Source organism: Protopterus annectens, chromosome 11.part0 (genome assembly GCF_019279795.1).
Source record: "Protopterus annectens isolate FY-2018-M chromosome 11.part0, PAN1.0, whole genome shotgun sequence".
NCBI classification, from domain to species: domain Eukaryota; kingdom Metazoa; phylum Chordata; order Ceratodontiformes; family Protopteridae; genus Protopterus; species Protopterus annectens.
The window spans coordinates 1096317895-1096335940 of NC_056745.1; the positions used below are offsets into that span (position 1 = coordinate 1096317895).

Genomic DNA, 18046 nt, shown 5'->3' on the forward strand with positions numbered 1-18046 from the left:
GTCCAGGTAGGGGTAAATTTGAATTCCTTGGAGTCTGCAGAAAGCTACTACTGGAGCCAGGCACTTGGTAAAGACTCTGGGCGCAGTAGATAAACCAAAGGGCAGTACAGAGAATTGAAAGTGTCTCGAACCTGCCTTGAATCTGAGGTATTTTCTGTGTTCCTGTCTGATGGGAATGTGTAAATAAGCTTCCTTCAAGTCCAATGTCACCATCCAAGCATCCTGGGAGAGCATGGGAAGAAGTTGTTGCAGAGTAAGCATCTTGAATTTTGGAATCTCCAGAAAGGTATTTAACACTGAGAGGTCCAGAATAGGTCTCCATGAGTTTTGTTTCCTTGGGACCAGAAACAGTCTGGAGTAAAAACCTTTTCCCATCTCTGGAAGTGAAACAGGTTCTATGGCTTTCATGGCCAATAAGGCGTCCACTTGATTTAAGGCCTCTGACCACTGATGTTTTGGCAGATCCGGCCAACCTGTTGACCTTGGCGGAGTATGAAAGTGGAATTTGTAGCCTCTTAAAATCATGTCTAAAACCCATTTGTCCTGGGTAATATGAGTCCAATTTTGGTAGAAAAGAGAAAGTTTTCCTCCGAGAGGGGCTTCCAGGCAAGGAGGACCTGTAGCCCAACAGAGGGAGTCATTGGGTCTGTTTCCTTTGTGATTGAAATCTGTCTTCTCCACTTCTAGGGGATGAAGCAGACCATTGTCTAGACCTGTAAGAGGCCTGAGCCTGAGCCTGAGCCCGACCTCTGGAGCGTCTATATCTTCCCCTTTGAGGCCTGTCAGATGTGGGAAAAGACCAATTTTTGGAGGGCCAATTTCTGGAAAATCTAGGAGGCTGAACTTGCAAGAAATCTTTAACAGTCTGCAATAGATTTTGCTTTATCTTCCATCTTTTTAATAACCTCCTCAGCCTTAGACCCAAACAAAACATCATGCTGAACAGGGGCATCTAACAATTTAGCCTTAACCTGTTCAGGTAAATTCTGCTCTCGAAGCCAAGCATGTCTCCTGATAATAGTACCAGAGGCTGCGGCCCTGCAAGAAGCCTCCAAGGCATCAAAACCACAATGTAAACTATGTTTGCTAACCTGTTCAGTTGCATGCAATACATCCTGTAATTCCTTATCCTCTGCACATACAGGAAAGGAAGAAAGTTTTTGCTTTAAAACAGACAAAAGAAATTGCTGATACTTGAACATATGAAACTGGCAATTTAAGGCCCTAATAGAAAGAGTAGCAGAAGTGTACACCTTTTTGCCACATCTGTCCAAAGCACAAGAATCCTTTTCAGAGGGAATAGGATTCTTAGAAGAATCGGCCTTAGCAGCCTTGGAACCCTGAGAAATAGTTTCAGGATCTGCAGAAGGGTTCTTATACAAAAATTGATGGGAATCAGGGACCCTGTAAAATCTATCCGGCTTAGAAGGAGCAGGCGGAAAGGAATCAGGGTTCAGGTTAGCCTCAGAGAAAGCATCATCCACAATATCAAGAACAGGAGGAATTGCCAAAGGCCTGTGTTGAGGGAGAAGAAGAAACTCCCTAAGTCTCTTCTTAGTAGCAGAATAATCCTGGCCTTCCCAATGAAAATGCTCTCTCATCTCATGCAAAGTCTCCCCAAAAGAAAAAATCTTCAGGGGGAGAAGCAGAGGGAATAGAATCCTCTGCATCAGAATCCTCATAGGGAGGAAAAGAGTAATCCTGGTCAGAGGAAGAGACTGAAGACACAGAAGCCTGATCAGAGGAATCCAAAGGAATATCCTGCCTAGGCCTTTTTTCAGGAGGAGGGTGAGAGCCTCTAATCATAGTAAGCAAATCTTCAGCCATTCTTAATAATTGCTTCTGGGTCTTGGGAGCTGAATCCGAAGAAGCTTGAGAAGAAATCCTTGGCTTAACAGGGGTCTTTGACTTTGCCTTCGTTTTTGTAGTAATAGTGATATGAGAAAGCCTGAAAACCCCCTCAGAAGCCGGTACCTGCACAGCGGTTCCAGACCCATCTGAAGGAGCGACGTCCGAAGGTCCTGCAGCAGCTAAAATACTAGGCCTAGTTGGCTCCCCATGGGAGTCCGTGTCGGCCATCGGTTCCGAAGTGGCTGACAACAGGGGCTGCAAAAGCGTCTCACTGATGACAGCCGAACCCGAAGCTGGCTCCGGCTGCAAAGTATCCTGTTTGGACCTCGGAGGCCTATCCTTGTCCTTGCGTTTCTTGTGAATTCCGGTTGTTGGTAAAGTATCCGATGACATCCTATAGTTAAACCGTCTACCGAAATAATTCAAGGCCCAATTGTACCTACGCTTAATAGTGCGAGAATTAAACCTGGCACAAAACCGACAGCATGAAACGTCGTGATCAGGGCCCAAGCAAGGAAGACAATAAGAGTGGAAATCTTTATGAGGTATTTGTTTTCCACACGATATACAATTATTAACTTTTTCTGACATCGGAGGAGCAAGAAAAAAGTTTCCCCAACGGGGTACTTAGCTTGAGAAGAGAAGAAGAAAACTTCGGACCGACGACAATCAAAGCACGTTGTCCGGAATCCGCCAACCAACAACTTGCGAGCTGCTTTCCACCGCACGGCAAGAAAGACTGGAGAAGATGGCGTCGGCTTTATACCTCTACGTTCTGACGTCAGGGTACTAGCTGGTACAGCCGACGCCGGACCCAGACTTTGGAATTCTGGCCGACCTTGGGCTGCCTGCCGGCAGGAGCACCCTACAGTTATGACTGCAACAGTGAAACACGAAGAACATCTACAAAATTCTGACAAAAGGTTATGAAGTTTAGAATGAAAAATGTTATGAGCAAATGGCTAGATTTTGATAAGAACTTAAGAAAACTTTGAAAAGGAAGTGATATGTTGATGCACCTTGGACATGTATGTCGTACAGAGAAGGCTGTGTTCAAATATAGCAATAACCCATGCCTGGGTGTGGGTAATGCTGGATTTACCCACGGTTGGCATGGTTTGGTCCCGAGGGTGAAGCCTGAGGGACCAAACAAAGCCAACTGTAGGTAAATACAGCATTACCCACACCCAGAAGTGGGTTATTGCTATTATACCATGACATTATTTAAGAAAAGAAACTATTACTTTTCTTAAATAATGGCATAGTATAATGCCTGTTTACTGCCCTTCCGCAGATGTCTGGCATCCGGCAGTTCTGATGTACTGCGCGCTGCGCAGTACATCAGAGTTGTGAGCAAAAGCAACAGAGAAAGCAAGATCTCTGTTGCTTTTTACTGTTTCGCTATGTTAAATGGGTTTAACATAGCGAGACAGTTTTAAAATAAGCAACGGAGATGTCCGTTGCTTATTTTAAAACTGTCTCGCTATGTTAAACCCATTTAACATAGTGAAACAGTAAAAAAAGCAACGGAGATCTTGCTTTCTCCATTGCTTTTTTAAAAAACCTGTCTCTCTATGTTAAATGGGTTTAGCATAGTGAGACAGCTTTAAAATAAGCAATGGAGATCTCCGTTGCTTATTTTAAAGCTGTCTCGCTATGTTAAACCCATTTAACATAGCGAGACAGTGTTTTAAACGAGTTATACTAATGGAAAAAGTCCGGGCGACGGACCTTTTTCCATTAGTATAACTCGATTTACAATGTGCACGCTGGCCAATCAGCGTGCACGTTTGGGGGGGGGGGGGTCATGGTATAATTTGTAATATTTACTAGGTAAGTGAAGTTTACAGCACCTTATTTCTGAACCTCAAGATGAATGGTGACAGGAAAATACACAAATAAGTAAAGGAATTAAACAGGGATGCCCCATAACTCTTCGGACTTCATATGAAATGTGTAGTAAAGGAAAAAAATGGTTACATAGTGTACATAAAATAGCATAGATGGTTACACTTTTCCAATATGTCATATGCCAATGACTTTAGTTTATATTTGAAAGCACCAACGCACTTAAGAGAGTTAATGAATTACTACCAGAGGATCATAAACATATGGTTTACAAATAAAAAGAAATAAAATAATTGCACACTATTTGGGATCTCATGCTTAACATTCTTGTACACCCCCAAGATTTCCTTAAAATGCACCAAATGAAATGCATTCTCCTCAACCCAATCAAGGTCACTTGTCCTGATGGTGAATGCCCTGCCCAGCCCACATGCCAGCAGACCCATATTATTTAATAAGAAATACCAGATGCATTCCATCATTTCTCAAATACAGTTTTTATTTTCTATGTACAGATATCATCTCAAAAGTAATGTGTATTTACAAAAATGCTTTTTCAGTGATTTATCATACATTATGTACAATTATTCCATTAAAAATAACTGGCTAAACTGGGTCAATTTTAATTATACATGAGTAATCTATTTTTGCTTAAAAATCAGTTACTTATCTAGCATACAGATGCAAAACACATTTTAACTGATGGAAATGAAAACCTTAATGGCAAAAAATGTTAAAAGCAATCTACCATAACAATAATAATGAGCAAATTAATTTTCTGAATGCTTTATTGTGTTTTCATAGCAACAATGGCATAGCATCTTGGCGACTTCAATGGATCAAATAGCCTCACGAGTCCCGACCATGATACATTATCCTGTAAGATAATAAACAAAACCAAATACATATAAATTAAAGTAATGTAATCATATGAATATTTGATGATTTGTCAAAGTAGACTCAGCAATTTAGAAACTGTCAATTGCAGTATTTCAAATGGAGGCAGTTATCAAATATGCAACTCACTCAGCACAATTGGATTCTGTTACATATTGCTCAGATTTCTCAGGTCATAAAGTTAAAAATAAGGAAAATGGAACTGCATTATTAGTCTGTGATCTAGCAAATTTGAGGTACAAGCAATTTAATGTACTGCTATTAGCAAAGCTGTGTATCTGCCAGTGCTTCTTCGACATACAATGCTTGGCAAAATACATCCAGCTGTATTTTGTGCAGCCCAATCACATTAGTTATGGCTGAAGTGGGGAAACAGGTTAGAAATCTAAAGCTCTTAGCTGAAATACATTAATAGTACACTATGACGAAGTAGTCAAATATATCACATGACAGACCAGAAAGCCATTTAGTATATATAGCGAATCGTAATGATGAAGCACTGTTTTAATACAACTGATTAAAACATGCACATATCTTCACATTTAAAACATGAACCATGTAAAGGCTCTCCAGTGATATTTCAAAGTCTAACTGTAATTCTTGAAATTGCGAAAATGTGCATTTTAAAACATGTTCTGCCGGATGTGTATGGGCTTTCCTACACTCCCTACTTTTACATACACTACTCCTGTTTTCTTTACCATGGAAGGAGACGTGCCAAAAACAATACACGAAAAATGCCCACTTTCACAATTAACAGCATTGGGGCTACTCATAATTATGGCCTTCACAATTCACAACCTTTCTCCAAAGTCAAGGGCTTGATTCAGAAACAAAGTGTGCAAAGCATTCCACGTTGTGTCATTTCTGAATAAACACATGCCATTTATGATTTAGTAAAATGCTGCAGTGTGAAGAGAAAAACATGAAAATGAAACAAAGTAGGACACAAATGAAGCTACTGTTCTGAGATGCATGATTCACAAGCATGACATCATCATACAATGCACATAAAAGGGAGAAAATAGTTCCTGATTAATGAAGGAGGGGTCTCGTGAAAGGACTGCACTTTGGAAAGGGGGGCAGCTACTGAGGAGAAGGAGGAACTTCACAATGAGGTCGCTGTCTTAGAACAGGATCTCTAAGAGTGATATACCCTGAGGGTTTTCAGTTTGGTGGATGTGCTTGTTATGTGGTATCTGCAAAGAAGGATCTGCAAATAGCTCAGAATTAATACATAAAATAATCTACAATCCACAAAAATGCCATGAACTAAAGACATATTTCAGCTTTACTGGCTTACTAAAGCCCTACAATCAAAGGATAAAATGTTGTTTGCCATCAACAAATCAAATAATGCAACAGGTAAAACTTTATATTCTAAAAATTTCCAAAATCTGAAATCCAATATCCCCACTTCTCAAATAGATAATCTCCAAACTTTTAAATTACAGTTGAAGCATCCCAAAAAGGATCATGACTGTGTTCCTACACTTCACCAAGGTAAAACAAACTTTCACTACTTGTACTCTGTTCCTTAAATATCTCTTCCCTACCACCCTGAAATACAGTATGAAATAAATCAACCACTGATAACTGAAAAGATGCCTCCTTAGGAAATAAATGTAATTCATGTACTGTTACTAATCAAAACTATGTGCACAGCTTAGAATCACAAGAGAAACACAGTAAGGTTTAACTTTTAAATATATTATTATTACAAGACAATGTATCTGGTTACTTATAATGCCATTGTTACTTTGTCACTCTCCACTATCTTGTATATACGTATACGCATATGTGTGCATAGTTGCTGTAATATAAACTGTGATTTATTGATGCTATTTTATTGCAAAGTGTGGAGCTTTTCTCCCCAGGCCTCCCGTGAAAAGGGATTCCAATGCTTAGTCAGAATTTCCCAGTCAATAAATAAATAAAATAAATGGTAGAACTGTACTATAACTGTAAGATGTGCCAATTGATAAACATGAAAGATAAAACAGCAAGTCTGGTATATGATAGAACAAATGCAGAAATAAGTTATTCTGAATTTATAACTTACCTGATCAAAACAAAGTAACCATGTCTTCAATTTTAGGACCAGAATTTAGGTTAATATTATTTGCTTTAAAGAGGAACTACACAAAAAAGTTGCCAACTGTTTGAAATCACTGCTTATTTAAAGAAACTTCTAAATAAGCAGGCAGTGATTTGAAACAGTTGATAACATTTTTGTGCCTTTCCCTTTTGAAGCAAACAACAAAATGACAAATTCTGGTCCTGAAATTAACAGTACAACCACCCACATACCATTAACTATTCAAACAGTTATTTATGTGTGAGTATTCAACATGCATCAATATACATATTTATACTAACATATTGTGTTAAGGTAGGTGAATTCACATTTCATTATGAAGTTGAAGGGATTCATTTTTTAAATCTCTTTTTTTGACTTTCCACAGCTGGCTATCAACTGCTCCCACTCATGGAGTCTGTTGAATCCAACTCAGCTGTCTCTGCACTATCTTTCACCCATGTTTGGACCTGGTTAGAAGACTGAGGCACATGGGCAGTCGGCATACTACTGCCAAAGAGTGTTTTCTACTATACACCCCTCACACATACTCCGTAACACCTTACTGGTGTGGTGTGCAAAGAGCATTGGCAATGGACCTCTCCTCACCTTTGCTATTGGCTGACACCAGCAAGCCTACCCTGCCTGCCCACAGACAGTAATGCACAGCCACTTCATAGTCTCCACCAGAGACATTAAACAGTGCCCAGAACATATACCCTTCCTCCCCCCAGAATGGGAAAACCCATCCTCCCTAACTTCATCATCAAGTACTTCAGCTCCTTTTAAAATTCAGTTTTCCTGTGCCACAGCCAGGCTTTACCATCTATTTTGTTTCAGGAAAGACTTGTTCACTTTAGTCTTGAGACACCCCTTGTCCTGTCGTCATTTCACTTCCAGCTTGGAGCTTCTAGAATACCAAAGCCCGACTCCAGTCTAACAATCTTTCAACTTGTGTGTATAGGTGTGGTACTCACATTCTCTTCTGATAGTTTTTTGGGATTAATGGGATTAATCCTTTCAGCTTCAACCTGCACTGGTTTAATTATTGAACAAATTCCGGATCAAGAAAACAAATTACAAACTATGAAAAGGGGAGGCTCAAGCTTGTTATTTTTAGAGAAAATAGAACTGTTGTGGCAATTACGCTTAGATGCATGTAGATCACCAGGCCTTAATGAAATTTATTCACTAACTTGTATACTAAAACTAAGAAATTGGTTGCGCTAAGGTTGGAAGTAGGTATGAATTAATTTATACTACAATATATTGGTATTTACTTCTTTCTTTGTATACCTGTCCTTAAACCTTGCGTAGACCATTCTTAGAGTGATTAGAACTATTATAACCATCACAATTAGGTGTATGTAGTTAACTAAGTTTCAATGTAACATACTTACATGCACCTATTGGTATATTATTATTTGAACTAGTTACGGTTAGTGTAGATGCAAGTAAAAAGTAAAAACCAACTACTATGGTCGGCGTAGAAACGAGCAAAATTAACCACACAAAGTAAGACTTACTACTCCAAGATATATTTTCTGCCCTTACACTTCGCGCATATGATGGTGTTAATATGTTCTTTAATTAAAAAACTTTTTTTATTTACTCAACACCACCACCCTTCCAAATTTATTTTAGAACTGGTACATAAAGCAACACAAAAATTAACTTCAACACAATTTGATTGTTCCCAATTGTTTATATATGTAATGCATACAACAATGTATTATGTTGAGCAGTATAGCAGGACTACTTGTTCCTATTACTATTTTCTAAGTCTGATTCATAAATTATTAGGTCAGACTAACAAGTTTTTGAAATTTTTAAATAATTGAGTAGAGAGTATTAATTCTTTATGATTTTTAACTTTTTAATGTTCACACACCTTTTTATAACGTGGTATATATGGTGCTTGAATCACTTGTACAGCCTTTATTTAGTAGGGTAATGTTGTTTTACTATTTAAGGGTTAATGTTTGGGGTATATTTAACCATGTGACAACAGCACCATATTTAAAAGTTTTGTGTATTGGTGTGTTAGTATCTGAAGAAGTCTGTTAACCTTCGCAGATGAAAAGCGCTTAATACTACACCACTTTGTTTTTATTTTACTGTTCCACTGTGCATAGCAGCAGTTTTCTGCATTGCCGTGTTTGCTGATATCCAATTAAATACTGTTTGGTTTCACGTTGCCGTTGCTCCTGTGGCGTTTTTCGTACATTTCAACATTCGTTTAAGTGAAACTAAGAAAGTTGCTAGAGTCAGAAAAAAGTTCCCATTAGGTTTGCGTACCTCTTGACCATGCCTCTCAACCCCTCTCACAATAAATCTTGACAGAGCCACAAATAATGACAGATTTTAAATACTGCTCTTATAAACTTAGAAAGTTTCTAGATTCAGCAAAAGGTGTCCATTAGGTTTGCGTACCTCTCAATCACACCTGTCAACCCCTCGCACAATAAATCTGGACAGAGACACAAATAATAGGGAAAGATTTTAAATATTGCTCTTATAAACTTAGAAAGTTGCTAGAATAAACATTGAAAACCCTGCTTCCCTTTCCAACATCCTGTCTTTGTGAAGTGGGTTTTTTTGCAATAACAGCAACCAAAATGAAATTACAGAGTAAACTGGACATAAGGAACACACTTTGGGTGTCATTGTCTTCCATCACCCCTAGATGGGATGGTCTAGTTGCAGGGAAACAAGCTCAGGACTCCCACTGATTCTGCATTTTGATGAGTTGTATTTATTATGCTGGTCCGTGGAAAATTGTCTTACATGAAACCAGGCCTTTATGCAAAAAAGGTTGGAGACTGCTGCCATAAATAATTCAATCCCTTACATCAGAGACGAGAAGAGCTATTACCCTACATGTTCTCATACCAAGACTGGAATATGGTGTTCCAATCTTTGCATTTACTTCTTCCATTAATACTTCAAAAGCTGAAAACAAAATCCTTAGATGTATTTAGCACAATGGAATAAATATCAGCACATCAGTACTTTCCTACTTAACATTTTAATCTTCAAGCTACTGAATAGGTCTTACTCTCTACCTCTAAAGAACAAACTAAAATTGCACTGGCTACATAGGAAAGTACTTTTTAGAAATCTGCACTGGCCATTTGTTACTCTCTATCTGAAGGAATAAGGGAAATGAGCAAACTACCTCATTTTCACACACAACCAGAGCTGGACCACGGTCAAATGGGGCCCTAGGCAGGAGAATATGTATATGTGTCTGCAAACATGTCTTTCTCTATCTAACATATTAGCCACTGTGATGCTGGACTGTCACCAATTGAGTCTGAATCCCACCACTGCCAACCAAATGTGGATGTGGAGTTGCAGGACACCACACACGAAGCTGAGCTGTAACCACTGCTTACATGGGGTGAAGTAATAGCAAGAAAGTGCACCCAAGTTAGTTTCAATAACAGTTTACAAAGTATAACTTAGCATCACAACATGAAGGGAATATGCACTGCTGTCCTGGGTATGGGCTTCCAACCTCCTCAGCCAGACAAGACTGCACAAAGGCCATTTGCAGATCTGAGTCTTTTACCATTCTCTTTGTCAACTGATGCCTTCCACTGCCCATTTATCTATAGTAACTGTCTTTCACACATAGTATTATTTACACACACACACACACACACACACACACACACACACACACACACACACACACACACACACACACACACACACACAAAATGCCCACAGAAGGCTGTCAGAATTTCCCACTGCTTACTTCCTGGCACTGTAGTACTGCCACCATTCTGAGTTTTAGCACCAGAGACCTTCAATCAATGGCTGCTCTAAAATTAAGCCAAATATGAATTACATTAATTAATATTTCTTTCAATGGTAGTCAGGCTAGCAATCTAATGGAAGACGTGTGCCATACAGTTTGCTACCCAACACACAACAGTGTAAATAATGTTAACCCCTTTCTCAGATAAACAGCAGTGCATAAATCCATCCTTCCATCTACAGTCTCTTTTTCTGTACATGGTGTTAGGGTGTCAATTAAACAGTGACAATCATCTAGAACAATAGTTCACACTTCCAGGTGGCCAGCTGTGTATAAATATTCACATACAAATACACATCACTCACAATACCTTAAAGATTCATAAATTAAATTTACTTAAATAATAAAGATATTTGCTGTGAGACTACAGGAAGGGGAACCATACCTGATGAGATCAGTAAGGGGCAATGATAATTAGATTGGTCTTTAACCTGCTGGCTTTCTGTAACTTTGGGGATCGGAGGATAAGCATACAGGAGACCTGGGTGCCAATTGTGGACTAGAGCATCCCTGGGTGACTCCCTCAATGGGGGGAATCAGAGCAAAGTACTTGATGCAATTGTTGTTTACAGGAGAGGCAAAGAGGTCACAGCAAGGCTGGCCCCAATGGCTGAATATTTGATTCGCTACTGACTGATTCAGCGACAACTCGTGTGGACTTAAGATCGATCTGCACAGTCTGTCCGCCATAACGTTGGACTCCCGTGGGATGCGCATTGCAATGAGTAAGCAGTCTGAATAAATTGCCCATTCCTAAACCCTCATGGCTTTCCCATACAACAGGTTATGAATGGGTACCCCCCCACTTGTTGATTTACCAAACCACTGACATATTGTCTGTAAGAATTGAATTGCAATTGTCCCGAGAGGAAGGCAGTCCTGAAAGGCTTGCATCATCAAAAGGATCACCCTCATCTCCAGCACATTTATGTGCAATTTGGTCTCTGTCATGGACGATGTGCCTTGGACCACCTTTCCCTGGAAATGCCCCTCCCCTCACCCCGACAGGGAGGCATCTGTGATCACTGCAGCTACAGGTGGAGGAAGAATGAAGGGTCTGCTGAGATGGAAGTCATCTGTAAGGATCCACCATTGCAGATGGTGCCTGCAAATCTGAGTTAGCCTGATTGGGGTTGACAATGGATGGAGAAGAATGGACCATTGGATTGCTAGGATCCATTGGAAAACTCACATGAAGAACCTGGCCAGAAGGACCAGAAGAATGGCAGCAGACATGGAACCTAGGGCCATGAGGACCAGTTGAGTTGGCAGTGTTGGGGTATCTAGTAAGAGCTGAACATGCTGTCTTAAGGATCTTATTCTCTGTGGAGGTAGGGCTGCTATCTGTGTGGTTGTGTTCAATTGCGTTCCTATGAATTCGATGTCCTGTACAGGAGACATGTTGGATTTTGCCATGTTCAGTGTAATTCCCATGCAATTGAACAGTTGCAACATAGACTGAATAGCCTGAAGTAGTTGATGCCTTGTAGGTGCCATTAGGAGCCAATTATTCAGGTATGGAAACACCAGGAATCCCTGCAGACGGAGGTGAGCTGCAACCACTGCCATGCATTTTGTGAACACCTGGGAGGCACTAGTGAGACCAAAGGGCAGTGCTATGAATTGGTAATGATGAGCCCCTAGCCTGAAGCACAGATAACTCCTGCAGCGCTTGTCTATTTTGATATTATATTATGCATTCTGGTGATGTACAGAGCACATCCAATCATCCTTGCGCAGAAGTGCGGAATGGATTGTATCATAACCATGAGGAATTTCAACTTTTTTATGAACAAATTCAGACTGCTCAGATCCAAGATCAGCTGAAGGTCCCCTGTTTTCTTTGGCACCAAAAAGTAGTGTAAGTTCTGCATCCTAGTTGTTTACTTGGGACCTGCTGGATGACTCTTTTTTTCTAGAAGACTTTGAACATCTAGAAGGGCACTCTCCATCTGACTGGATGGCACATCAGGGAGATACATCCTGGAACTGCGAGGAGGTAGGGAAAAGGGAACATAGTAACCTCTGGGTTTTATAGTTAACACCCAGTTGTCGTTTCATATGTTTGTTCACGTGTCTAGGTATAACAAAAGTCTGCCCCCAACTGCCTCCACAGTAGGAAAGCTGGGCAGTACTTCAGGAGTACTGAGGCAGCAAATGAGATCTGGGGGTTTGAGGTGGAGTGAAGCATTATGGGAGAGGGAGGAGTTTGAGGCTTGGATCATATGTCTGGAAGAAATGGCCGAGTTGGATACAAGGATGGATCCAAAGACCCATTCAGGATGCATAATGAAATGGATATTAGATCAAACAAGATTATAACTATTTACAATATATATATATATAGAAGCCTTACACCAAAAAAATAATGAATAAAACCCAACAGTAGTAACAATAGTCTAATATTTAAGTAGCTGACAGATGCAAATCAGTAAAGGCCAAAACTTTCATCCAAGGATTATTTAAAAAGATAAGTCATTCTAGTCAGTACATTTCATTGTTTTTTCATCTTTGTTTGTTACATTAACAAAAGATGCCAGCACATCTGGAGCATGAGCACATTTCGCAGGCCTTCTCTGTCCTTTGACATGCAGAAAAACAAAGTTCCAACTTCCTTCCATGAGAACACACACACACACACACACACACACACACACACACACACACACACACACACACACACACACTACATTCAGATCTGAATGGAGAGATGATAAAGGGTCCGAATGAAGAGAAACATCTGATCAATTGTCATATGAAGATACTTTGCAGCCTTCCATAGGAAAGCAGTACAAAATTTCAGATGGAGCTGCACAGCAGGGAAAGGAACAGGAAACTGTGACAACACTGACACAAGTTTGTGTTGTGGAGTGATAAGCCAGTGAGTTCCCATATAAACATATGAAAGATCAATGGATGACACAGGATAAAACCAAAGAGAATATGGCACAGGAACAGGCTCTGGAACTTTCTGTAGAATGCCTGCAGGAAATGGAGAACAAAGAATGCGCCCTTTGTTTTGATAAAAATGATCTAAGAGAACAGTTGCTTGATTTAACAGAGATGGACGGACATATTAAGTTCAATTAAAGAAACAGACTGCAGAAAGTCCATAAAGCCCAAAACATTTGATAAATGAACACAGTAATTAGGACTATCTGTAGATATTCATGTGATATAACAGAAGTAAACAGGGTATATTACTATGCAGCTACATTAATAACAAAGTCTTACCACAAAAACACAGGACAGTAAGGAAAAGGAAGGGGAGAAATCAAATGCCATCATGGAAGTATCAAACAGAGAAAACTATAAAGCAACTAAGACAAGAGGTGTCACTGTTAGAAGATTATAGAAGAGAAAACAGATCAAGAAAAATACTCAGAAAGATAGACATGTTAAAAGCAATGTGCAGTATCAGAACAGATTAAGATCTATCATGTACTATTGCAAATAATAAACTAAAAATATCAGCACAGGCAGACAAACATAGAAGATATGCAGATAAATATAAAGGAAAAGTACAAAAATAAGCAATACACTGATGACCCAAAAAGTATTATAGAGAACTGGGAAACAAGGTAAACGGAAATGAAACACCACCAAAAAAGAAGAAATAATTTTGGAGAAATATCTATGAAGAACCTGTGGAACATAACAAAGATGTTAAATGGATAGAAGAAGTAAAAGAAAGAATAAGAAGTTCAAATGTACAGGATACAAACTGGGATGAAGTAACAAGCAGAGAAAAAGAAACAAAGTTATGTAAATCTTCTAATTGCAAAACCCCAGGCCCAGATGCAGTACCTAACATCTGGCTAAAATTATTACCAACTTTACATTAAGATTTAACCAGTGGAAAAACTATTTTTATGCGCACCCCGAACAGACAACAACCTGGTTAACAACAGGAAAAACAATGCTCCTACTTAAGAGTGAACCTGCAAGCTATCCTAAAAACTACAGACCAAAAACTTGCCTTTCAATGACGTATAAACTTTACATTGGAACTGATGCCAACAGAGTTTATAGTCATTTAGAAGAACATTCAATCATGGCAAAAACGGTAATAAAAGAAAGTCATATGGAAAAAAGGAACATTTGTTGTTAAATAAACTCATAATGGAGAACTGTAAAATGGGAAGAATCTAAGTATGGCATGGATAGACTACAAAAAATTATTTGACAGTATCCCACATTCATGGATACAAGAGTACTTAAAATGTATAAGTTACACCCTACTATGACTGATTACAGACATGAAACTGTGGCAAACCACTTTACAGTTAAGCCATGATAAAGGATGAATTATTATTCCAGGGATAAAAATCCAAAGGGGGATATTCCAGGGTGACTGCTTTTTTTTCCCCTCAAATATTTTTTTATTTTCAATTAAAATAACATTTACATAATATTTTTAAATACCATTTTAAACAACTATATACAATATTTACAACAGCCTGACTTTCAATTATATACACTGTAAGTTATTAAATATAGAATTAACAGATCAGTTATCAGAGATACAATATTGATTATTGCAGTGTCTCCAACAAAGATATAACTTTCTTCCAAGGATTATTTACCAATGGCCTGGGAAAGATTTGTAGTTCTTTGATTTTCATTTCCATCGATACAGTTGTCTTCAGTAAAGTGTAGAATTCTTCCAAGGTCGGGGGTGTATTTGAATTCCACCTTCTGGTTATTTCATTTCCTAGATATAGCAAGTATTGTCCATAACAAATACATATTTGTCTTATTCAGGTAGGGACCTTCATTTACATTTAGTATAATCAATACTTTAGTTAAGGTAAAGAATTAATTAAATAAAGCTTGTAAAAAATGATTGATTCCTTTCCAATATGATTTAATTTTATTACATTCATAAAAAATATGAATCCAGTCTGCTTTATTTGACTTTTCACACCTCCAGCAAAAACCATTTGTAGTAGAACTGATCTTTTTAATTCTATCTGGTGTTAAAAATTTTCTATGTAAGTATTTCCAGTTAAATATTTTCCAGTACTGTGTGTTAGAGGTGTAATTAACTGATAGTACGATGTTAGTTTTAATTTCTTCTGTTAACTGCAATGACTGACCTTTTGTTAAGAACTGCCAGTATGATGGTTTGGGAATTGTTTTATATGTTATTAACTCTTTATATAGATTTGAAATGGAATTTTTCTTTTCACAACTATTATATATAAATTCATACAGAAAACATATTAGATTTGGAATATCTTTAAATGAGGAATTATTAATTAAGCTGCATAAATCTTGAGTGTACATTAGAATGCTTTGTAAGGTTAACCAGTCCTGTGTTGGAATATTGTAAGCAGTTTTTATCATATGTATATCTAAAACATTTAATTTATTTACACATTGAAACCAGCATAAGAATCCATTTTGTTCCCAGGAGGTTGTTTCCCTATATATTTGGTGAGGAAATTTCTTAGTGATGGTAAATGGGGTTAAAAGGTCAAACCAAAGTTTTAGATCTATGTTTGCATTGATAAGTTTCTTAAAGTAATTGATGTAATGATTAATCAGTGTTGTTTTAGAAGGTTTTGTTATATTATATTGTATACTTATGCATAGTATGTACCAGGGTTTGTTTGATTTGTTACTATTAAAATTTTTTTAACAGATTAAATTCATTTGTTAATATAGCCGTTGTTAATTCTTTCCAGTTGGCAAACTAATTTGGGTTCATCCAGTCTATTGTAGTTTTAAGCACACATGCTTTTATATATGTTTCTATTTCTGGGAAGATCAATCCTCCTTGTTTCCAGAGTCTAATGTGATGAGTTAGAGCTTCTCTATTCTTTTTGGGATACCACAGAAATTTTATTAAACATGGGTTTATTTCTTTAAGAATGCATCTTTCGGGAATTAACTGTATACATATAGTATTTTTGGCAATTGCAATCTGTCTTCAAAAGTTAATATAATTGTGTTCCACTTTTCTATATATATATATTTTTATTGTTTCAATAATGTTTTTATAATTTATTAATATTGTTTCATTTATATTTTTGCATAACACTATTCCTAAATAATTTAGCATAAGTTCTTGTTTTCCTATGATGGATTTATCTGTAACTTGTAGCTCTTTTTTCTTATTTAAAAATAGAAATTTTGATTTTGATCTATTAAAGTGTAGACCTGAAATCTTATAAAATTTCTCCATTACTTCTTCTAGCTCTCCTAATGACCCTCAGGAATTTGATAGGGTTAATAAAATATCATCAGCAAAAAGCATTATTTTAGATATGTACTGGTCATAGACTTTTATTCCTTTTATTCTTGGATTATTGTGTATTATTTCTGCAAGTATTTCTATAGCCAAAGCAAATAAAATAGGGGAAAGGGGGCATCCTTGTTTAGTACCTTTCATTATATGGATAGATTCTGAGGTGAAAGGACCTAATTTAATGTAGGCTGTTATTAATATATATGTTTTGTAGTAATAAGATGAACGGAGGAAGAAATTCAAATAATGCTAACGTTTTAAATAGATATTCCCAGGTGGGGGAATCAAAGACTTTTTCTATGTCTAATCCGATTACAAGTGTTTCTCGATCTTCTTTATTCACATAGTCTATAAGAGCAAGTATCCTTTTAATATTATCATGTGTGTGCCTGTTATATAAAAATCAAGTTTTTGAAAGTGGGATTTTCATTCTGTTAGCTAGGATTGACATGCATATTTTGTAATCATTATTCAGTAATGATATAGGTCTGTTATATATATAGGTGCAAAGGTCTGATGGTTTATTATCCTTTAGAACTGGTGTTATGAGAGAATATTTCCATGAGGGTGCTATTTTTGCTTCTGACTGGACTTCTAGCAAAGTTTTATGAAAAAGGGAGATTACTTTTGAAGGGAAGAGTTTATAAATTTCCGTAATTATACCGTCTATCCCTGGAGCTTTGTTAGATTTACTTTTTTTATCTTGTCAACAATTTCTTTGTAGGATATAGGTTTTTGTAGGTCTAGTTTTACGTTTTCGGGAAATTTTTTTTTCTATTGATAAGGTTTGTATCTAAGTTTATTTGGTTGGTATCTAAATCTTCTTTTTTGAAGTGTTCCATATAATGGAACCAAAATGCTTCAAGGATGTCTCCTATATCTGATACGTTTTTCCCTTTCTTTTCATGATATATACTACTAATGTTATTTGCTTTAGATTGTATTTTAATTCCTGTAGATAAGTTATGTAGATATCTGGGGGAGGAGGCTAATGAGTTTATTTTTCATTTTTCTAAGACTAGACAAGTTTTGTGTGTTAGAATTTCATTATATTTTTTATTTAATTCCTCTATTTCTTTTTTGACTTCTGGACAATTCTGATTTTTTTTTAGATTTTGCTGTCAAGAGTCTGGTTTGCAAGTCTAATTTTTTTAGATTGCCATTCTCTGACTTTGTTTTTGTACCAGCTAATGATCTTACCAAATAAATATGCTTTTAATGTGTCCCAAACCATGACTCTACTGATTTCTGTTGTATTATTAATTTCAAGAAATAAATGTAGTTCTGACAACAT

The 18046-nt window shown here is 37.4% G+C and overlaps 1 protein-coding gene across 1 annotated transcript in view; it reads right to left on the bottom strand.

Moving 5' to 3' along the window:
• Positions 1-4177: 4177 nt before the first annotated feature.
• The window catches only part of METTL25 (methyltransferase like 25), a 1435064-nt gene continuing 1421195 nt past the window's right edge, over positions 4178-18046 (bottom strand). The window contains exon 12 of the mRNA XM_044088437.1: positions 4178-4576. Within this exon, the coding sequence (XP_043944372.1) occupies positions 4487-4576 (90 nt within the window). The 3' untranslated portion in view covers positions 4178-4486. The remainder of the gene's footprint in view (positions 4577-18046) is intronic.